Source organism: Labeo rohita, chromosome 8, assembly GCF_022985175.1.
Source record: "Labeo rohita strain BAU-BD-2019 chromosome 8, IGBB_LRoh.1.0, whole genome shotgun sequence".
In the NCBI taxonomy this organism is placed as follows: domain Eukaryota; kingdom Metazoa; phylum Chordata; class Actinopteri; order Cypriniformes; family Cyprinidae; genus Labeo; species Labeo rohita.
Window position 1 is genome coordinate 33,763,122 of NC_066876.1, and position 19,687 is coordinate 33,782,808.

At 47.3% G+C, this 19,687-nt stretch overlaps 1 protein-coding gene across 1 annotated transcript; it reads left to right on the forward strand.

Moving 5' to 3' along the window:
- The first annotated feature begins 7,151 nt into the window (after positions 1-7,151).
- On the forward strand, positions 7,152-7,706 carry LOC127170144 (uncharacterized). The gene is made up of 2 exons (XM_051117943.1): positions 7,152-7,638; positions 7,675-7,706. Exon 1 carries the CDS (start codon positions 7,174-7,176, stop codon positions 7,609-7,611), a length of 438 nt encoding a protein of 145 aa, XP_050973900.1. The 5' UTR covers positions 7,152-7,173; the 3' UTR covers positions 7,612-7,638; positions 7,675-7,706.
- The last annotated feature ends 11,981 nt before the right edge of the window (positions 7,707-19,687 follow it).

Genomic DNA, 19,687 nt, shown 5'->3' on the forward strand with positions numbered 1-19,687 from the left:
CAAATCGAACACAACCGAATTATAACGATTTTTTTGTTGAAGTTAGTGTTCTGCCTTTAAATTTAAATTTAGTCAATTTGAAATATAAAGTTACTGCAAACTTGGAGCTGACAAAATGTAAAATTATAAGGCAGCATGAACACTAACTTTTTTTTTAACTCTGCAGTGGCGCTAAATGGGGTGGAGAGTGAAATTTTCGTTATATTTAAAGAGAGGTTTGGAAGGCATGGGGTGGAGAGTGACCTCACTGGCCCATATTGTATTTGTTTTTTTCTAACGAAGGGAATTAGGTACAATGTTTATTTTAGCGGCACAAACCGGCACAAATCGAGCACAAAGGAACGGCACCGGTTTGGAGAGATTTGGACTACATGGGGTGGAGAGTGACGTCACTGCCTCAAATTGTTTTTGTTATTTCTAAGAAGGAGAAATATATTCGACGTTCATTTCAACCGCACAAACCGGCACAAACGAATGACACCAGTTTTGTGTGATTTAGACGAACCGGGGTTGGAGAGTGACGTCACAGCCCCGAAAATATTTTTGTTATATCTAGGGAAGGAAAACAAATACAGTATTTATTTTAACGGCACAAACGGGCACAAATCAAGCACAAACGAACTGCGCCGGTTTGGAGCGATTTGGGCAACATGGGGTCGAAAGTGACGTCACACGGTCAAAAAAATAATGTTTAATATCTTAAACACCAAACCAGCACAAACGTTCACGGAGGTGAGTGACCCTCGTTAAAATATTGAACACATTGATGCAGTATGTCTGGTGTTTCCGTCTGGTCCGCGTGCTTTAGAAACTCCAAACACCGACCACACGTAAAGCAAAACCACGTTAAGCTGCTCATGTGTTTGCCACAAAACGGGCAAAACATCCCTCTGCCGCAGTCCATGTTCGGTCACCATAAACTTTATTTACGCCATTTACTCCACAACACGAATTTACCGCGCTCACCAACAACAACGCAACACATTTCACTGCGTCACTTCCGGTGTGTGGTACATTCCCTTTCCGTAAAGAATCTGTCATTGTAAATTTGTTTCGGGACTGCTAAAAGTGTTTTGCGTCTTGTTATTTTTTTTTCTAAAATGTAAATTTGTTTCGTCCTTGGTAAAATCGTTTTTCCCATGTACTTGTGTTTTATGATAGGTAAAAATGTTTTCCAAAATGTAAATTTGTCTTGAGCTTTGTAAAAGTGTTTCACACTTTGTAATGTTGTGTTTCCTGGCCACCGTATTTAACACAAGATTTAAGGATAAGGATAAGGATAAGGATAAACTTTATTTGTCCCCGAGAGGAAATTTATCTTGGACAAAGTGCTACCATGTTGCTCTGAACAAACAGTACTAATAAATAAAGACAAAATAAGTAAAACAGTTAAGAACATACATTAAAAACACAACACTACAATATATATATATATACATATATATATACACACATACATATACATACATACATACATAATAAGGTAAAATGCAAAACACGGCGAAGTGCTAATATGTTTTGAGTGCGTTGTTCATCTTGGTAGAATTCAACAGTTTAATTGAGGTAGGAACAAATGAAAGTTTCAGTCTATTGGTTTTACACATTGGCATTCTCAGTCTCTTTCCTGATGGCAGCAGCTGTATTCGCAAAAAAGAGGGTGTTCAGAATTAGTGCTGATACTTATTGCTCTTCTCGTACACTGCCTGTTCGTACAAAGCCTATATGGGTACATATTGCTTTATTCCTATAACTTTCATGGCTGTTTTGTGAATATGTGTCAGTTTGCTTTTCAGTTGGACAGACAAGTTTCCAAACAGACTTTCCATAGCAGATAAGACTTTCAAACATGGCTCGGTAAAAAACAAGCAAGATATTGCTACCCACTCCATACAGTGAGTATGCTTCACCTTCTTAAAAAATAAAGTCTCTGTTGTAGTCGTGTGCACAAACTGTCAATATGTGTCTTCCAACAAAAAACACTGTGTAAGAGGCTTAAAATGGCAGTGTCGTCAGCATATTTCATAATATAATTGTTAATATATTTGCTCCTGCAATCACTCGTGTACAAAGCAAAAAGCATAGGCGATGAAATACAACCTTGTGGCACTCCTGTATTACTATATCTAACCTCAGAAAGTGTCCCATTGACCCTGACCTGCTGAGTTCTACTACTTAAAAAGGAGTGAAACCATTTGATTAAAAAAGCACTGACACCCATACAATGCAGCTTCTCTAAAAGCAGATGTGTCTGCACTGTATTAAACGCTGAACTAAAGTCAACAAATAAAATACGAGCATAGGCTTTAGTATTCTCAAGATGCTTGGACACAAGATGGACAATATTAAGAGCAGCATCCTCGGTACTCCTGTTCTGCCTATAGGCAAACTGACATGTGTTTAATAGGGCCTCTACTTCTTTTTCCAGCAATGAAATTACAAATTTCTCAAAACACTTCATAACATGTGAAGTCAAAGCCACAGGACCAAGATCATTATTTGCTCTAGCACCAGGGTTTTTAGGAATTGGTGTTACGTAGGACTTTTTCCACAGGGCTGGGACAGTGTGAATATCAAGAGATCACTGAAATAAGGGACACCATGCTATTGCAAGCTCTTCAGCACAACTTTTTAACAAAAATGCTGGTAACTCATCTGGCCCAGTAGCTTTGTTGGTGCGCAAGTACCTAAAAAGGTGCTGCACATCATGTAGGTCTACTTCCACCCAGGGGGAATCATTGGTATCAGGCAATGATTGTAATATGCTATAACATTCATCTAAATCATTTTGTGCCTCGAATCTCAAATAAAAATCATTTAGCTCATTTGCTCTTTGTAAGTTGTCCAATGTTATAATATGTTTCCTAGCAGGGTTCATGTTAGTAACCAATTTCATTGTTTCCGAAAAGGGCTCACAAAAAACAGCCCTTAAGTGTTTCCATAGAATCATCTGTCCATATATTAACCCTTTTATACTCTGGCTTACATGTCTTTAACACTGACCTATAAGAAGGAATCAAATGCACAACATTATGGTCCGAGTTGGAAAGAGGAGGCTTTGATTTAGCTACATATGCATTTTTGACATTACCATAACATTTATCCAAAATTTTTGTTTTCCTGGTGTCACAGCGCACATATTGTTCAAACCCCGCTAACGTAGTTTCTAGCTTTCAATGATTAAAATCGCCCAGAAAGAAAATAGGGGCTCAAGCTGCTCATGTGCGCATTCAGCAATGTACGCGGCAGCTTTACCTGCATTGCCACTAGGTGGAATATACATTGCACATATGATAACACAACCGAACTCTCTCGGTAAATAGTGAGGTCTGAGTGACACACAGAGCAGTTCGATATCGGGGTGCATACCTTGTATCTTACTGTATATTGTTTACACGACCTGTCACATATGTACATACAGACTCCTCCTCCACTCTTTTTACCAGCCTCAATGGAGCGATCTGCGCGCACCAACATGTATCCATCAAGTTCGAGTAACGAATCCGGAATTCCCTCATAAAGCCAGCTTTCTGTAAGCACCATAAGATTAGACTCCCGATATTCAAAGCAGGTCTTTGTAATGGCACGGAGTTAATCCATCTTGGGCACCAGCGACCTCACGTTGCTCAGGATCACTGAAGGTAGCGGTGGTTTACTAGCTCGCTGGTGGAGGCACTCCCAAAGGCCTCCCCACCTCCCTCTCTTGCGCAGCAGCCAGGTCCTGGTGTGTGGAGCACGTATAGCCGCTGGCAGGTAATCCGGTGCTGCATAGTAATGATTACTGAGAGACAGCAATGCACTCCTAGAATATACCAGTTTTTGATTTTGTTCCTGCTGTAGGCCTAAGTCCAAAGTGAAACATGGAATAAACGGCACCCCAAAGATCAGAACCAAAAGCAAGAGGAGTAAACACTTGGCCATTATTCGACTCTCCAAACAGTGCCGACAGATAGCAGATGAACGGCAAGTTCGTATTAGTCCATATTAGTCACAAACACCTTGCATCTCACTTAGCCGTATTAACTTTAAAATCCAAAATAAGAAACAAAGCAACAACAGTAGCACGAGCCTGTGTCGCTGCAGAGCTGCGCCACCGGAAGTCTCCATTTAACATGTTGTTAACATGTTTTAGCATGATTAGCTTGTTGCTTGTATATTTATAGGCTGATTACAATGTTGTTAGCGTGATTAGCATGTTTTTAGCATAATTTGCAAGTTACTAGCATGTTTCTAGCCTGATTAGCATGTTGATAGCATGTTTCGCGCATGATTAGCATGTTACTAGCATGTTTCTAATATGACTAACACGTTACTAGATTGGTGTTAACGTTTCTAGCATTATTAGCATATTACTAACATGTTGTTAACATGATTGGTATGTTGCTAGCGTGATTAGCATGTTACTAGCATGTTGTTAGCGTGATTAGCAAGTTATTAGCAAGATGTTAGCATGATTAGCATGTTACTAGCATGTTGTTAACATGTTTCTAACATGATTATCAGGCTGTTAGCATAATGAGCAAGTTTCTAGCATGTTTCTAACATGATTAGCATGTTACTAACATGTTGCTAGCATGATTAGCAAAGTTACTAGGATGTTGTTAGCATGATTAGCATGTTACTAGCATGTTGTTAGCATGTTTCTAACATGATTAACATGTTACTAACATGTTGCTAGCATGATTAGCAAATTACTAGTATGTTTGTAGCATGATTGTCATGTTACTAACATGTTGCAAAGATTAGAAATATTAGAGTGGAAGCTTAAATGAGTCTAAATTGATTACAAATAGTACATAGAAGGGGAGCTTGATTGAGCCTCAAGGGATTCTGGGAGTTTAGATTTCAAGTTTGTCAGTTGGAGTTTGAAGAGTGTTGGCTCATTTGAACATTCCATCGATGTAAGTCTATGGGATTTTTGGTGGTTCTGATAGTGATATAGCACACAGAGTCAGATATAGCACACAGAGTCAGCTTGAGAAAGCATAGCCTGAAAGTTTGAAGCAGTTAGCATGTTACTAGCACGATGCGAGCACGATTACCAAGTTACTAGCATGTTGTTAACATGATTAGCAGGTTACTAGCATGTTGTTAACATTTTCCTATCATGGTTAGCATGTTACTAGCATGTTGCTAGCATGGTTAGCATGTTACTAGCACGTTGCTAACATTTTTTTATCATGATTAGCATGTTACTAGCATGTTGTTAACATGATTAGCAAGTTACTAGTATGTTTGTAGCATGATTAGCATGTTACTAGCATGTTTCTAACATAATTAGCATGTTACTAACATGTTGCTAACATGATTAGCAAGATACTAGCATATTGTTAACATGATTAGTATATTAATAATATGTTGTTAGCATGTTTGTAGCATGATTAACATGTTGTTACCATGTTTCTAGTATGATTAGCATGTAACTAGCACATTGCTAACATGATTACCAAGGTAATAGCATGTTGTTAGCATGATTAGCATGTTACTAGAATTTTGTCAGCATGTTTTTAACACGATTAGCATGCTACTAGCATGTTGTTAACATGATTAACAAGTTATTAGTATGTTTTAGCATGATTAGCATGTTACTAGCATGTTGTTAGCATGTTTCCAACATGATTAACATGTTCCTAACATTTTGCTAACATGATTAGGAAGTTACTAGCATGTTGTTAGCATGATTAGCATGTTACTAGCACGTTGCTAGCATTTTTCTATCATGATTAGCAAGTTACTAACATGTTGTTAGCATGATTAGCATGTTACTAGCATGTTGCTAGCATGATTTAGATAGCTAGATAGATTAGAAATATTAGAAATTAGAGTGGAAGCTTAAATTAGTCTAAATTGATTAGAAATAGTACATAGAAGGGAAGCTTGATTTAGCCTCAAGGGATTCTGGGAGTTTAGATTTCAAGTTTGTCAGTTGGAGTTTGAAGAGTGTTGGCTCATTTGAACATTCCGTCAATGTAAGTCTATGGGATTTTTGGTGGTTTTGATAGTCTGGTTTACGAAAACTGTAAACCAGATCAGTCTAAAAAGATATAGCAGACCAAGTCCTACCAGTCTGAAGGTCTGGGCCAAGTTTGGTGATTCTAGCTTGAAAGCTCTAGGAGGAGAAAGATACCGAAATTTGGCTCATAAGAAGAGGAATAATAATCTTAAATAGTATCAGTCAGTAAGTTGGCTTTCTCAAGCCAACTTAATAAAAAGTAAAGTAGAGGTGGGTTTTTTATGGAATCACTTAACTAGCTTTATCACTGTAGCATGATACAGTGAGGAAATTAACTAGTTAACCATTTCCCAAAACCGTAACATGGTTGTGCCTTTGATGTTTGAATCACGTTGCCCAACAATATCCACTTGTTAAATTGCGATGTTACAAATACTGCTTCCAGGTCCAAGCTTCCACCCCAAGTGAGTATACTACTGTATCTCAGCAGCCATTTATGAGCATTCAGCAACAGTTTTGTGGAAATCACAGACAATTTCCCAAAATCAGAGGCAAATTTTCTGTAGTTTGTAGACAAGGCAGAGTTGTCGGTGATTCTTCCCATTGAAGAGTTGGTACTATGGTACCCCAGACAGTTGTGCAGTGTGAGAAGCGCACCGATCCAACGACTTTAAAAATCATGCAGTGTGAACCCGGCTGTAACGTGGACACTGGCGGTGTAGAATCCAATTGCAGAAGTTTATTACAAACAACAGCAAACATACACGATGAAACAGGCAGAGGGTCAATAACCGGAAAAGCAGTCCAAAATGTAAACGTAATCCAAACGGCAGAGTGATAACACAGGCAGTGGGTCAAATACCATGAAGTCAGTCCAATCAGGCATACAATCCGACAAGGGTAATCCGTAAACTCAATAACCAAAAGCAAAGCAAGACAGCAACAGGTAATCCAACAGAGTAAATAAAGAAACACTCGGTAAGGCAGGTTAAACTGGCAATACTTCGCCAAGTATAGAGCACATGGTCAGTCTTTATATAGTCCCAAACAGGAAGCAGCAGTAGAAGCAGCAGAGGGAGCGTGCAGGCAGTCCTAGGGTGAGGGCTCCCTCTGCTGGCTTGGCGTTACAGAATCCCCCCCCCCTAGGAGCGACTCCTGGCGCTCAAAACAACAACAACAACAGTCCAGGTGGGTGGGGGAACAGAGGCAAAACAGGGGGTGGGATGGAGGGCCAGGTCCATGTAGAGCAGGTGGGCCTGGATCGTGGAGCAGGGACAGACAGTGAAGCACTGGAGGACCTGGATCATGGAGCAGGGACAGACAGTGAAGCACTGGAGGACCTGGATCGTGGAGCAGGGACAGACAGTGAAGCACTGGAGGACCTGGACCGTAGAGCTGTGGCAGACAGTGGAACCTCAGAGGACCTGGGCCGTGGAGCTGTGGCAGACCGTGAGACACTGGAGGGCCTGGGCCATGGCGCAATAGCAGACAGTGGAACCTTGGAGGACCAGGGCCGTGGAGCTGTGACAGACAGTGGAACCTTGGAGGACCAGGGCCATGGAGCAATGGTAGACAGTGGAACCTTGGAGGGCCTGGGCCGTGGCGCAATGGCAGACAGTGGAACCTTGGAGGACCTTGGCCGTGGAGCAATGGCAGAGTAGGGGACCATGGTGGGGCAGGCAGAACAGGTAGAGCAGGGAGCCATGGCGAGGCAGGCAGAGCAGGCAGAACAAGAAGCCATGGCGAGGCAGGCAGAGCAGGCAGAACAAGGAGCCATTGCAGGGCAGGTAGAGCACACAGGAGTAGAGTTATCCATAGTGGGCCTAATGACATGCATAGCAGAGCGGTGTGCACCCAAACAATCTCCTTGGCCGTGGCATGACAGGCAGAGAGTTCATCTTGGGACGCCGCCCCCATAAGAGGATCTACAGCTTGCGCTGACACCTCTGGGGGCATGGGCGCAGATGCTTGGGCAGGTGTGGCAGGGAAGTTATCAATGGCCTTCATGGCCGTGACAGGACAGGCAGAGAGTCCGTGGGGAAACGCCGCCCCTTTAGGAGATTCTGCAGCCGGAGCTGCTGCTTCTGGGGGCATTGGCGCAGACTCTTTGACAGAAGAGGCCTCTGGCGTAGACTCGTGGACAGGCGAGGCCTTGGGAGCAGACTCGTGGACAGGCGAGGCCTCGGGAGCAGACTCGTGGATAGACGAGGCCTCGGGAGCAAATTCGTGGACACACGAGGCCTCTGGAGCAGACTTGTGGACCGATAAGGCCTCTGGAGCAGACTCATGGACAGACGAGGCCTCTGAACCAGATTCGTTGATAGACGAGGTCTCTGGAGCAGACTTGTGGACAGATGAGGCCTCTAGAGCACAGCGTGCTGCCCACACACTGAAAATGGCGATGGCCATTACAGGCAGCACAGTAGATAGTGGGGTGTCTGTTGACCTCGAGGGTGCTGATGCTATGGACTTATGGCTTGTGAATGTGGGCTCTGCGTGGCTTGGGAGCGTGGGCTCTGCGTGGCTTGGGAGCGTGGGCTCTGCGTGGCTTGGGAGCGTGGGCTCTGCGGGGTCAGCTGATACGTGAGGTGGCTTGAGAAGGTCAGAGGGGGCCTGGTGAGATTCTGGTAGAATAACAGTTTTATGACTTGACTCAGGGAGGCCTGCCGTGGCCGGACTTGACTCAGGAGCAACAGCAGTAACCTGACTTGGTTCATGGAGATCAACTGTGGTGTGGCTTGGTTCAGGGAGATCAGCTGTGGCTTGACTTGGTTCGGGAATAACAGCAGCAATTTGACTTGGCTCATGAAGATCAACTGTGACTTTGCTTGACTCAGGAACCACGGCTGTGACTTTGCTTGACTTGAGGGCTACAGCTATAGCTTTACTTGACTCAGGAGCAATAGCTGTAACTTGACTGGACTTCGGAAGAGCAGCTCTGACCTGACTTGACACAGGAAACACAGCTTTAACGTGACTTGACGCTGGAACAACAGCTGCAGCTTGACTTGACTGTGGAACAACAGCCGTGACCTGACTGGACTCGGAAACTTGACTTGACTCAGGAAACGCAGCTGTAACTTGACTTGACTTGGAAACTTGACTTGACTCAGGGGACGCAGCTGCAACTTGACTTGACTTGGAAACTTGACTTGACTCGGGAAACACAGCTGCAACGTAACTTGACTCAGGAACAACATGGCTTGGCTCAGGAACGACAGCTGTAACTTGGCTTGACTCGTGGGGCACAGCTGTGACTTGGCTTGACTCGTGGGGCACAGCTGTGACTTGGCTTGACTCGTGGGGAACAGCTGTGACTTGGCTTGACTCGTGGGGAACAGCTGTGACTTGGCTTGACTCGTGGGGAACAGCTGTGACTTGGCTTGACTCGTGGGGAACAGCTGTGACTTGGCTTGATTCATGGGGAACAACTGTGTCCTTGCTTGACTCATGGAGAACAACAGCTGTATCTTGGCTTGGCTCGTGGAACACAGCTGTGACTTGGCTTGGTTCATGGGGAACAGCTGTGGCCTTGCTTGACTCTGTTGCTTGACTTGACTCTGTTGCTTGACTTGACTCTGTTGCGTGATCGGGCTCTGTAGCTTGACCGGGCTCTTTAGCTTGACCGGGCTCTGTAGCTTGACCGGGCTCTGTAGCTTGGCCGGGCTCTGTAGCTTGGCCGGGCTCTGTAGCTAGACTTGACCCTGGAACTGGACTTGACCCTGGAACTAGACTTGACTTGGAAGCCTTGGACTTTGGAGCAGCAGCTGTAGCTTGACTTGGTTCTGCAGCTTGACTTGGTTCTGCAGCTTGACTTGACACAGGAACAGCAGCTGTAATCTTGCTTGGCTCGGGGGTGGCAGCTGTGACTTTACTTGACTCAGGAAACGCAGCTGCGAATTGACTTGACACAGCTGCAACTTGACTGGAACCAGGGGTAGCTGCCATTTTAGCTGCCCATACAGCCATGAGGGGTGAGTCCAGTATGTGTGACATCATGTGGTGTGACTTGGAGACAGCGACCATCTTATGGAGTGGCTCGGGGAAGGCGGCCATCTTGTGGACTGGCTCTGGAATGGCGGCCATCTTGTGAACAGGTTTGGGGATGGCGGCCATCTTGTGGACTGGCTCGGGGATGGCGGCCATCACGTGAGCAGGCCCTGGAGCGGCAGGCATGGCGTGAGCAGGCCCTGGAGCGGCAGGCATGGCGTGAGCAGGCCCTGGAGCAGGAGACGTGACGTGAGCAGGCTTTGGCTTTGCAGGCATGACGTGAACAGGCTTTGGCTTGGTGGATGTGGCCTGAGCAGGCTTTGGTTTGGCAGGCATGACGTGAACAGACCTTGGCTTAGTGGATGTGACTTGAGCTGGCTTTGGCTTGGCAGGCTTGGTTTGAGGAGCCTCTGGCATGACGGTGACGATACCGGACATGAAGGTTGGGATGTGACGGGTCTCTGGTTTGCTTGAGGTGAAGGGAGCTGGTTGTGGTGGGATAGCTACTGCAGGATTGCGGGGTCCCTCGTCCGCAATCCCGACAGTAAAAGGTGAGCCACTTAAACGCAAAGCTAAGTCTATGTATTTTTCAAGAGTCCAGTGTGGGGTATTGCGTGGCATGAGACGTGAAATGTCCTTACTTAAACCAAACCGGAAAAGATCTTTGAGAGATGTATCGTTAAAGTTCACCTGATAACACAGATCACAGAAGTCGGTTACATAATCCTCTATTGGATGGTTTCCTTGTCGGAGACTGATGAGACGATCTGCTGGGTCCATGGTTGGTTGTGTATTTGTAACTTCCGCTGGATTCTTGGGTGGCGAAGTATTCTGTAACGTGGACGCTGAGGCGGTGTAGAATCCAATTGCAGAAGTTTATTACAAACAACAGCAAACATACACGATGAAACAGGCAGAGGGTCAATAACCGGAAAAGCAGTCCAAAATGTAAACGTAATCCAAACGGCAGAGTGATAACACAGGCAGTGGGTCAAATACCATGAAGTCAGTCCAATCAGGCAAACAATCCGACAAGGGTAATCCGTAAACTCAATAACCAAAAGCAAAGCAAGACAGCAACAAGTAATCCAACAGAGTAAATAAAGAAACGCTCGGTAAGGCAGGTTAAACTGGCAATACTTCGCCAAGTATAGAGCACATGGTCAGTCTTTATATAGTCCCAAACAGGAAGCAGCAGTAGAAGCAGCAGAGGGAGCGTGCAGGCAGTCCTAGGGTGAGGGCTCCCTCTGCTGGCTTGGCGTTACACCGGCATTAGTATTAATACAGATGTCAAATCTCATTCTTTCCCATGTGACTTCTTTCACAGTCATGTAGCCCATGAGGTGTTTTTAAAACTCACACTGTTAAAACAGCTGTGATATGTGGAAATTCTATTGCATTCCATATAGCTATTATATAGCCTACACATGAACAGGCAGAGGCAGACAGTAGTGAAGTTTCCCTATCTGTCGTACACTCCGGGTTGTGTCAATGTACCACACTAGGGGTCGCCCTTGGGAGCCCAAACACCTCTGATAGTTTGAGAAAAGGCCAATGAAATTGGGTGTGCAGATTTTGCATAGCTGGCCACGCCCCGGACATCCAGGTATAAATAGGGCAGCGCATGCTCTGTTCACTCGTTCTGTTTTTTGGAGCCGAATGCAGCATCTCTGTGTGAGAAGCGGCATCATTCACCTCTTCGTCGTTGGATCTACGGCACAGGCAGCGGTCTCTCCCTTCTCTAACACAGCTAAGTGTTGTGAGAGCTCCCCTGGGTGCGTCGACGGTGATCTACAAGAGAAGATTCTCCTCTGAGCAAATTTTCTCTAAAAGAGCTACACAATATGGATTGTGTGTGACATCATGCCTTTCCGTAAGTGTCCTTCTGGTTGCGGTTTCTACTGTTTGGGACGTGAACATTCTGAAGCAGCGTTCGCTGAGGGAGGTTGTCAGGCTTGTGAAGACACGCTCTGCTCGAGAGCTGCGTTCTTTTCGAAGAAGCCGCGGCTCACCTCAGCTGCTTCCCGCTCCAGTCCTTCTACTTCCGGGTACAAGGCCGCAGCGATGTGTTTCGAGGAAGAGTGAGAGGAAATGGGCAATGTTTTGCCGGGTACGTCCCCGCAGGCCGCCCGTCCTGCGTGCTTACCAATTGAGCTTCCAGATGATTTTGAAAGCTCATCTCAGTACAGGCTGGATCGTTTGTTCGGAGCTCCTGCTGAGGAAAAGGCAGGTTCTGCAGCATCAGAGGGAGGGCGTGAGCCGTCAGAAGCTGACGCCTCTTCTGAACTCACCACTCCGGCGGCTAAGTCTCAGTTGGTGGCGGATGCTGAAATGGCCGCGCACTTCAACGGGCAGTCAAGGAGATCTGGGTTGTGTGGGTCCCCCCCGCCCAGCCCCGAACCTTCTAGGCTGGACGACTGGTTTCTTGGCAACGGGCATGACTCAAGGCCACGCTCGTCCCTGGTCCCGTTTTTCCTGGAAGTGCATGAGGAGTTGACAAAATTGTGGAAAGCCCCTCTTTCGGCTAGAGCACGATATACCAACTCTCCGTCCCTCACCACCCTCGATAGCGGTCCGGCGAGGGGGTATACGGAGGTCCCCCAGGTGGAGAGAGCGGTTGCGATGCACCTGTGCCCGCAAAACGCTGCCTCCTGGAGGGGCCGCCCAAGACTGCCGTCCAGGGCTTGTAAGTTCTCGTCTGCTCTCGTAGCGAAGGCTTACATGGCCTCTGGTCAAGCCGCTTCCACTTTGCATGCCATGGCTATCCTGCAGGTCTATCAAGCCAAGGTACTCAAAGATCTCCACGAGGGTGCTCCCGACCCAGAGCTACTGCAGGAACTGCGCTCGGCGACCGACTATGTTCTACGAGCTACGAGGTGGTCCAGAAGCGCCACCTGTGGCTAAACCTGGCCGAGATGCGAGATGCTGAGAAGGTTCGCCTTCTTGACGCTCACATCTCCCAGGCTGGTCTTTTTGGCGAAACCGTGGAGGAGTTTGCCCAGCAGTTCTCCACGGTGAAGAAGCAGACGGGGACCATCAAACACATTCTGCCTCGGCATGCAGCGAGTGCTAGCCCTGAACCTCCCCAATCCTTCCCGCTGGCTCCTCAGGACCATTCGACTCGGCTATGCGATTCACTTTGCGAGTCATCCGCCCAAGTTCTGCGGTGTTCTTACTACCTCAGTTGGGGGCAAGAATGCTGCGGTTCTTCGTGCGGAGATCGCAGTCCTTCTGGCGAAGGATGCGATAGAGACTGTCCCCTCAGCTGAGATGAAGAAAGGGTTTTACAGCTCCTACTTCATTGTACCCAAGAAGGGTGGTGGGCTCAGGCCAATCTTAGACCTGAGGGTTTTGAATCGGGCCCTGCTCAAGCTCCCTCAAGCACATTCTCACGTGTGTCAGGGCTCAAGATTGGTTTGTGGCAATAGACCTGAAGGATGCGTACTTTCATGTCTCGATCCTTCCAAGACACAGGCCAATCATACGGTTTGCCTTCGAAGGACGGGCTTGTCAGTACAAAGTTCTTCCCTTCGGCCTCTCCCTGTCGCCCCGCGTCTTTACGAAGGTAGTGGAGACTGCCCTTGCTCCCCTCAGGGAAGTGGGCATTCGCATTCTCAATTATCTCGACGACTGGTTAATTCTAGCTCACTCGCGGGACTTGGTTTGCACTCACAGGGACATGGTTCTCAACCACTTGGCTCGTTTGGGACTTTGGGAAAAGAGCAAACTCTCCCCGGCGCAGAGTATCTCTTTTCTCGGTGTGGAGCTGGACTCGGTCAGTATGTCTGCATGTCTCTCCCAAGAGCGCGCACAGTCAGTACTGAGGTGTGTGGCAACACTCAGATGCGGGTCAGCAGTCCCCCTGAAACAAATTCAGAGGCTCCTGGGGCACATGGCATCCTCAGCCGCGGTCACACCGCTGGGTCTGATGCACATGAGACTGCTACAACCCTGGCTTCATACACAAGTTCTGAGATGGGCATGGCACCGAGGCACGTATCGTGTGAACATCACACCATCGTGTTGCAAGACATTTTGTTCCTGCCATCAGGGGTGCCCTTGGAATAAGTGTCCAGACACATCATTGTCACTATAGATGCTTCCAAGACAGGCTGGGGTGCCGTGTGCAACGGGCATGCAGCTTCCGGGGTCTGGACAGGCCCCCGACTGCCTTGGCACATCAGCTGCCTAGAGTTGTTGACAGTGCATTTAGCCCTGAGGAGGTTCCGACCTTTGATTCAGGGCAAGCTTGTGTTGGTCCATTCAGACAACACAGCGACTGTAGCGTACATCAACCACCAGGGCGGTGTACACTCTCCTCGCATGTCACAGCTAGCCCACCATCTCCTACTTTGGAGCCAGCACAGACTCAGGTCTATGCATGCCACTCACATTCCAGGTTTCGCTCAGAGGCGAGTGGAGGCTCCACCTCCTAGTCAGTCCAGCTGATTTGGAGTCGATTCAACCAGGCACAAGTGGATCTCTTTGCCTCACCGGAATCCACCCACTGCCAGTTGTGGTACGGTCTAACCGAGGCCCCCCTCGGTATAGATGCACAGTTGGCCAAGGGACCAGCTCAAGTATGCGTTTCCCCCAGTGAGCCTCATTGCACAAACCCTGTGCAAAGTCAGGGAGGACAAGGAACAAATTATCTTGGTGGCCCGTTCTGGCCCAACAGAACCTGGTTTTCGGGCCTGGTGCTCATAGCATCAGCTCCTCCCTGGCGCATCCCTCTGAGGAAGGACCTCCTCTCTCAGGGGAAGGGCACAATCTGGTACCCGCGTCCAGATCTTTGGAACCTCCACCTATGGTCCCTGGACGCGACCAGGAGGATTTCAGAGACCTTTCACCCTCAGTGGTGAACACCCTCTTACAGGCTAGAACCCCCTCCACTAGGCGGCTGTATGACCTGAAATGGCGCATTTTTGTGAACTGGTGTTCTTCCCGAGGGAAGGACCCATGGAGATGTGGTATTGAATCTGTGCTATCCTTCCTCCAGGGAGGCCTGGATAGGCACCTATCTGCCTTGACACTCAAGGTCCATGTGGCGGCTATATCAGCCAATCATGACTTGGTGGACGGCAGATCAGTGGGGAAGCACGATTTGGTTATCAGATTTCTTAGAGACGCCCGGAGATTAAACTCCCCTCGGCCACACCTTATCTCCTCTTGGGATCTTGCTGTGGTCCTTCAGGCTCTACAGCAAGATCCATTTGAGCCCCTTCAGTCAGTCGAACTTAACGCCCTCTGCTTAAAGACGGCTCTCCTGACTGTGTTTACTTCTGTCAAAAGAGTGGGAGACCTTCAAGCCCTCTCCGTCAACAGTTCGTGCCTAGAATTTGGGCCAGCGGACTCTCACATTGTCTTGAGACCCCGGCCTGGATACGTGCCCAAGGTCCCCACCACTCCCTTCAGAGACCAGGTGGTGACCTTGCAAGCTATTTCTTCCCAGGAAGATGACCCCAACCTGACCTTACTGTGCCCAGTCCGTGCCCTGTGCATTTACCTGGAACGTACTCAGCCCTTCAGACGTTCTGATCAGCTCTTTGTTATGGAGCACAGCAGAAGGGGAAAGCTGTCTCCAAGCAAAGGATCTCCCACTGGCTAGTGGACACAATCCGTATGGCCTACCAGGGCAGAGGCCTGCCCTGTGCATTTACCTGGAACGTACTCAGCCCTTCAGACGTTCTGATCAGCTCTTTGTTATGGAGCACAGCAGAAGGGGAAAGCTGTCTCCAAGCAAAGGATCTCCCACTGGCTAGTGGACACAATCCGTATGGCCTACCAGGGCAGAGGCTTACCCTGCCCACTGGGAGTGAGAGCCCACTTGACCAGGGGCGTCGCTGCCTCGGCAGCTCTTGCGAATGGGGCCTCTTTAACAGACATCTGTAGAGCTGCACGTTGGGCTACACCTAACACATTCACTAGATTTTACAACCTGCGCATGGAACCAGTATCTGCTAGAGTCATGAACGCAAGCTCCTGACTCAGCACTCTGGTGTAGAGCTTGCCTAAGCGCTTCTCCTCACGGTGATTACGCTTCTCTGAGTTTCAGTAGGTTTCCTGACATGAGCCCTGGACATCTTCTCCATCACTTGGCACTTCTGGATGTGGGGAAGTTCAGTGGAGGAACTTGTTACAAAAATCCAACACAAGGTAAGATTACTTTTCTAATTCTTGGTTGAATTTGTGCCCCATATGTAGTGGCTCCTCATGTGGCACTCAACGTTGTCAGAACGTTAGAACGTTTAGTTTTTGGCATTTTAAGTTAGACGCGTTTAATGTAGCTAGCTAACGGCAAACCACCTGCTGCAGTCAAAGCAAGTGTAACGATAGTTGCTGCATTCACGCGCTTCTCAGATGGTCTTATTTCCCAACGATTTGTGCTTTTAATTCGAAATGTGAAAATAGACAGTAACTATAAAGATGTCTTGGATTTGTATCATCTAAGCTTTCCAACGTTGACGTGAGTGAACTTCATTCAGGAAATCATTTTTCTGATCATTCTGACACCCCATGAAAGCGGTATTTAAATTTAATCAGCGATCATGCATGTTAATGAATCAATGCTTCTCACATCCGTGTCATAGTACCAGAAGACAAATATTTCAATCGACAGTTGGGTACCGGTGCTGTAATGGCACCGGGTTTCGGTACCCAACCCTACTCTTTGCTATAGTCAAAAATCTCACAAACCCTTCACAACATGTTGTTTCTGGCTCTGAGATGCTTGTGAATAGTGTGACGAGTCGGCTGCCTCCCCCCTAATCATCAGCTTCACCCCGTCGGTAATCGCCACCCTTCACCAGGCTCCCGATGGGAGTGGGCGTGTGGGAGGAGGAGGGGCGCGGAAACAACCAGGTCTGGCGGCTGCGGGCCAGGATGCCGGGACGATTTACCCGCCTCAGGAGGTGCCGTAACAAAAGGTGGATGAAGCCGCTGAAGGAAGCCGCTACCTCTCGTGCCGCGGACCCCGGCAGGGAGTGAGTGCGGCCGCCGGACTCCGCCCCTTACCTGGACCCTTCCCTTCTGAACACTGCCCCTCCTTCACAGAACCCCTGCACATCGAGGACATCAGATTCCCTGTTTATTTTGGACACTTTTATTCCCCCTTTTTGGACACTTTTGTTTATTGTTTAATAAAAGCCTCTCCGAGGCCTGACGCCATGCCCACTGTGTCTTTCGTTGTGCTCCCTCCCGTTACAGTGGTGGAGAATGCAGGCGAGGCGGAGCTTAGACAGCGCAGTTGGGAAACACCTGATGACGTCATCCCCTCTCGCTCGCAAAAGAAGTCAATGAAGATTCGGACCCGGAGGGACGGAGAGACGACGGTGACGGCCTCCCAGCCGCTTAAGGGGTAAGTGATTGGTTTAATTTAGTATCACTTATCCTGCGGTTGGTTGAGGCTGTCGACTAAATGGGTGAATGTGACGAGTCGGCTGCCTCCCCCCTAATTATCAGCTTCACCCCGTCGGTAATCGTCGCCCTTCACCAGGCTCCCGACGGGAGTGAGCGTGTGGGAGGAGGAGGGGTGCGAAAACAACCAGGTCCGGCAGCGTGTGATGAGGCACACCTGACGAGAATTAAGCCTCATCACCGCCGCTGTTAAAATGCCGAGCGCGCCTCTCCTCGGGAGACCGGTCTCTTCCACGTGCATGCACGCTGGTGTCCTCGTGGGTCCAGGAAGGGAGCCTAGAGGGACTGAGTGCCGCCAACATGATGGACGAGCTGCCGGACCCGCGGTCCGGACATGAAATCCGCACCCAGATGGCTGCGGGCCAGGGTGCCGGGCCGATTTACCCACCTCAGGAGGTGCCGTAACGAAAGGTGGATGAAGCCGTTGATGGAAGCCGCTACCCCTCGTGCCGCGGACCCCGGCGGGGAGTGAGTGCGGCCGCCGGACTCCGCCCCTTACCTGGACCCTTCCCTTCTGAACACTGCCCCTCATTCACGGAACCCCTGCACGTCGAGGACACCAGATTCCCTGTTTATTTTGGACACTTTTATTCCCCCTTTTTGGACACTTTTGTTTATCGTTTAATAAAAGCCTCTCCGAGGCCTGACGCCATGCCCACTGTGTCTGTCGTTGTGCTCCCTCCCGTGACAATAGCTATTCTAAAAAAAATTTCAGACAAACATAAGTCAATCACTGAATCTCTTATTAGAGACACCACTCATATAAGTGATTTAAATGTTAAGTTGACGACAGTTGCTGCATTTTTATTGGAATCGATATAGGTATGAGGTCTATTGTTGTTTGGGGAGATTTTGTATGCAAGTGCTCCTGAGCTTCTTGCCGAGGCTACCGTGCTGGGACGTGGGTTGGATGTTTTAGGTTTTTAGGTTTCCCTAACTAAAGTTCGGCGGCCACCAGATGTTTTCCTGAACACTGTACCCCATGTCCGGTAGCGGGCAAGAAGGCCAGCAGTCCATTTTCTGCCTCTATGGTTTACTGAATTGTGCATATATGAAGTGTCTTATTCGCCAGGGAGTCATGGTTTAATGTGACTGACTAATTGTTACCGGTACCCTGGCGATTGTATTTGTGTTTGTGAGTGCACAGGGAGTATTTGGCCCCTTTCTGAGAAAAGGTCTGGTGCATGTCTGTTGCTTCCTTGGTGCTTCCGCCAGGTCATCAGGCATGTGCCTCGGCATGGCATAGTTGGCATTTCGTTCCCCAATGTGTCCCCTAGAGGGAGACTCAGCGCTGACTTCCCTAGAAAGGGAACGTCTCAGGTTATGCATATAACTATGGATCCCCAAGAAGGAATGAGATGCTGCATCACCTCACCATGCCTCTGGCCTGTTTACATCTCCTTCAGACAGCTAAGTGGATAATGTATTTGGAGTTTAGTCAGTGTAAAGGTTGTGTTTGGATTGTCGGAATTTACTGTGTGGATTATTAAAGACTCTTAATCAACTTCGTTGTGTGTGTATGTTTGTGTCACACAACCAGGACAACAGGTGTGTTGATCATTTTATTTTGAATGCTCTGTGAAAATTTAGACTCTCTTTATCAAATGGTTTAAGTCAAAACACATTTATTTACATTGCTTCTGCGTAAACAGTGTTCATTATGTGAAGAGTATTGCCATTGTGGATGAAGGCTGAAGATCAGTATTAAAAATGAATCAGCACTCAAAGTAATTTTTATTGTAGTAATTTGAAAGGGTTGTTCAAATATTTAATGCAGTAGTGTTTAATTCAATTTATTGTCACAAATTATTTTTAACATGCATTAATGTTTTCTTATAAACCAAACTTTTCTTCTTTCATCTATGCCTGAGAATTGCATTAAAATTGCAAAATACTAATTGGCTTTACATATCTACATAGTAAAACAAAGAAACATACAAACACATCACTTAATGCCCAATGCCATTCTAATAACCCTATGCTCCCAAAAATATTACACATGATTTTAATTTAACACCACAACATACAAGGTTTGCTTTAATGCTTTTATTGATTTGAGGAATGTGTCAGTGGGAAGAGATTAAAGTTCAGAACATTTTGTAAAGATAAGACTGGAAAATGTAAATTTAGTACAATCAAAATAACTGTGGAGCAGAATGACTGCATATGATCTCACAGATCTTTAGCACAAACATAGCTAATTGTCTTTGAAGAAGTTAAACCATCTTCATTAGAAATTTAGACAAAAGTCTCTTTAAAAGTCTTTTTAGGCCACACAACTTAACTTACACTCACCATCATGAGCACCAATCCAACATAGTGTGGAAGAAG

What these genes read in the sequence shown, in the direction of transcription:
- LOC127170144 (XM_051117943.1), top strand. Translation starts at nt 7,174, where the DNA reads ATGGAGGGCCAGGTCCATGTAGAGCAGGTGGGCCTGGATCGTGGAGCA.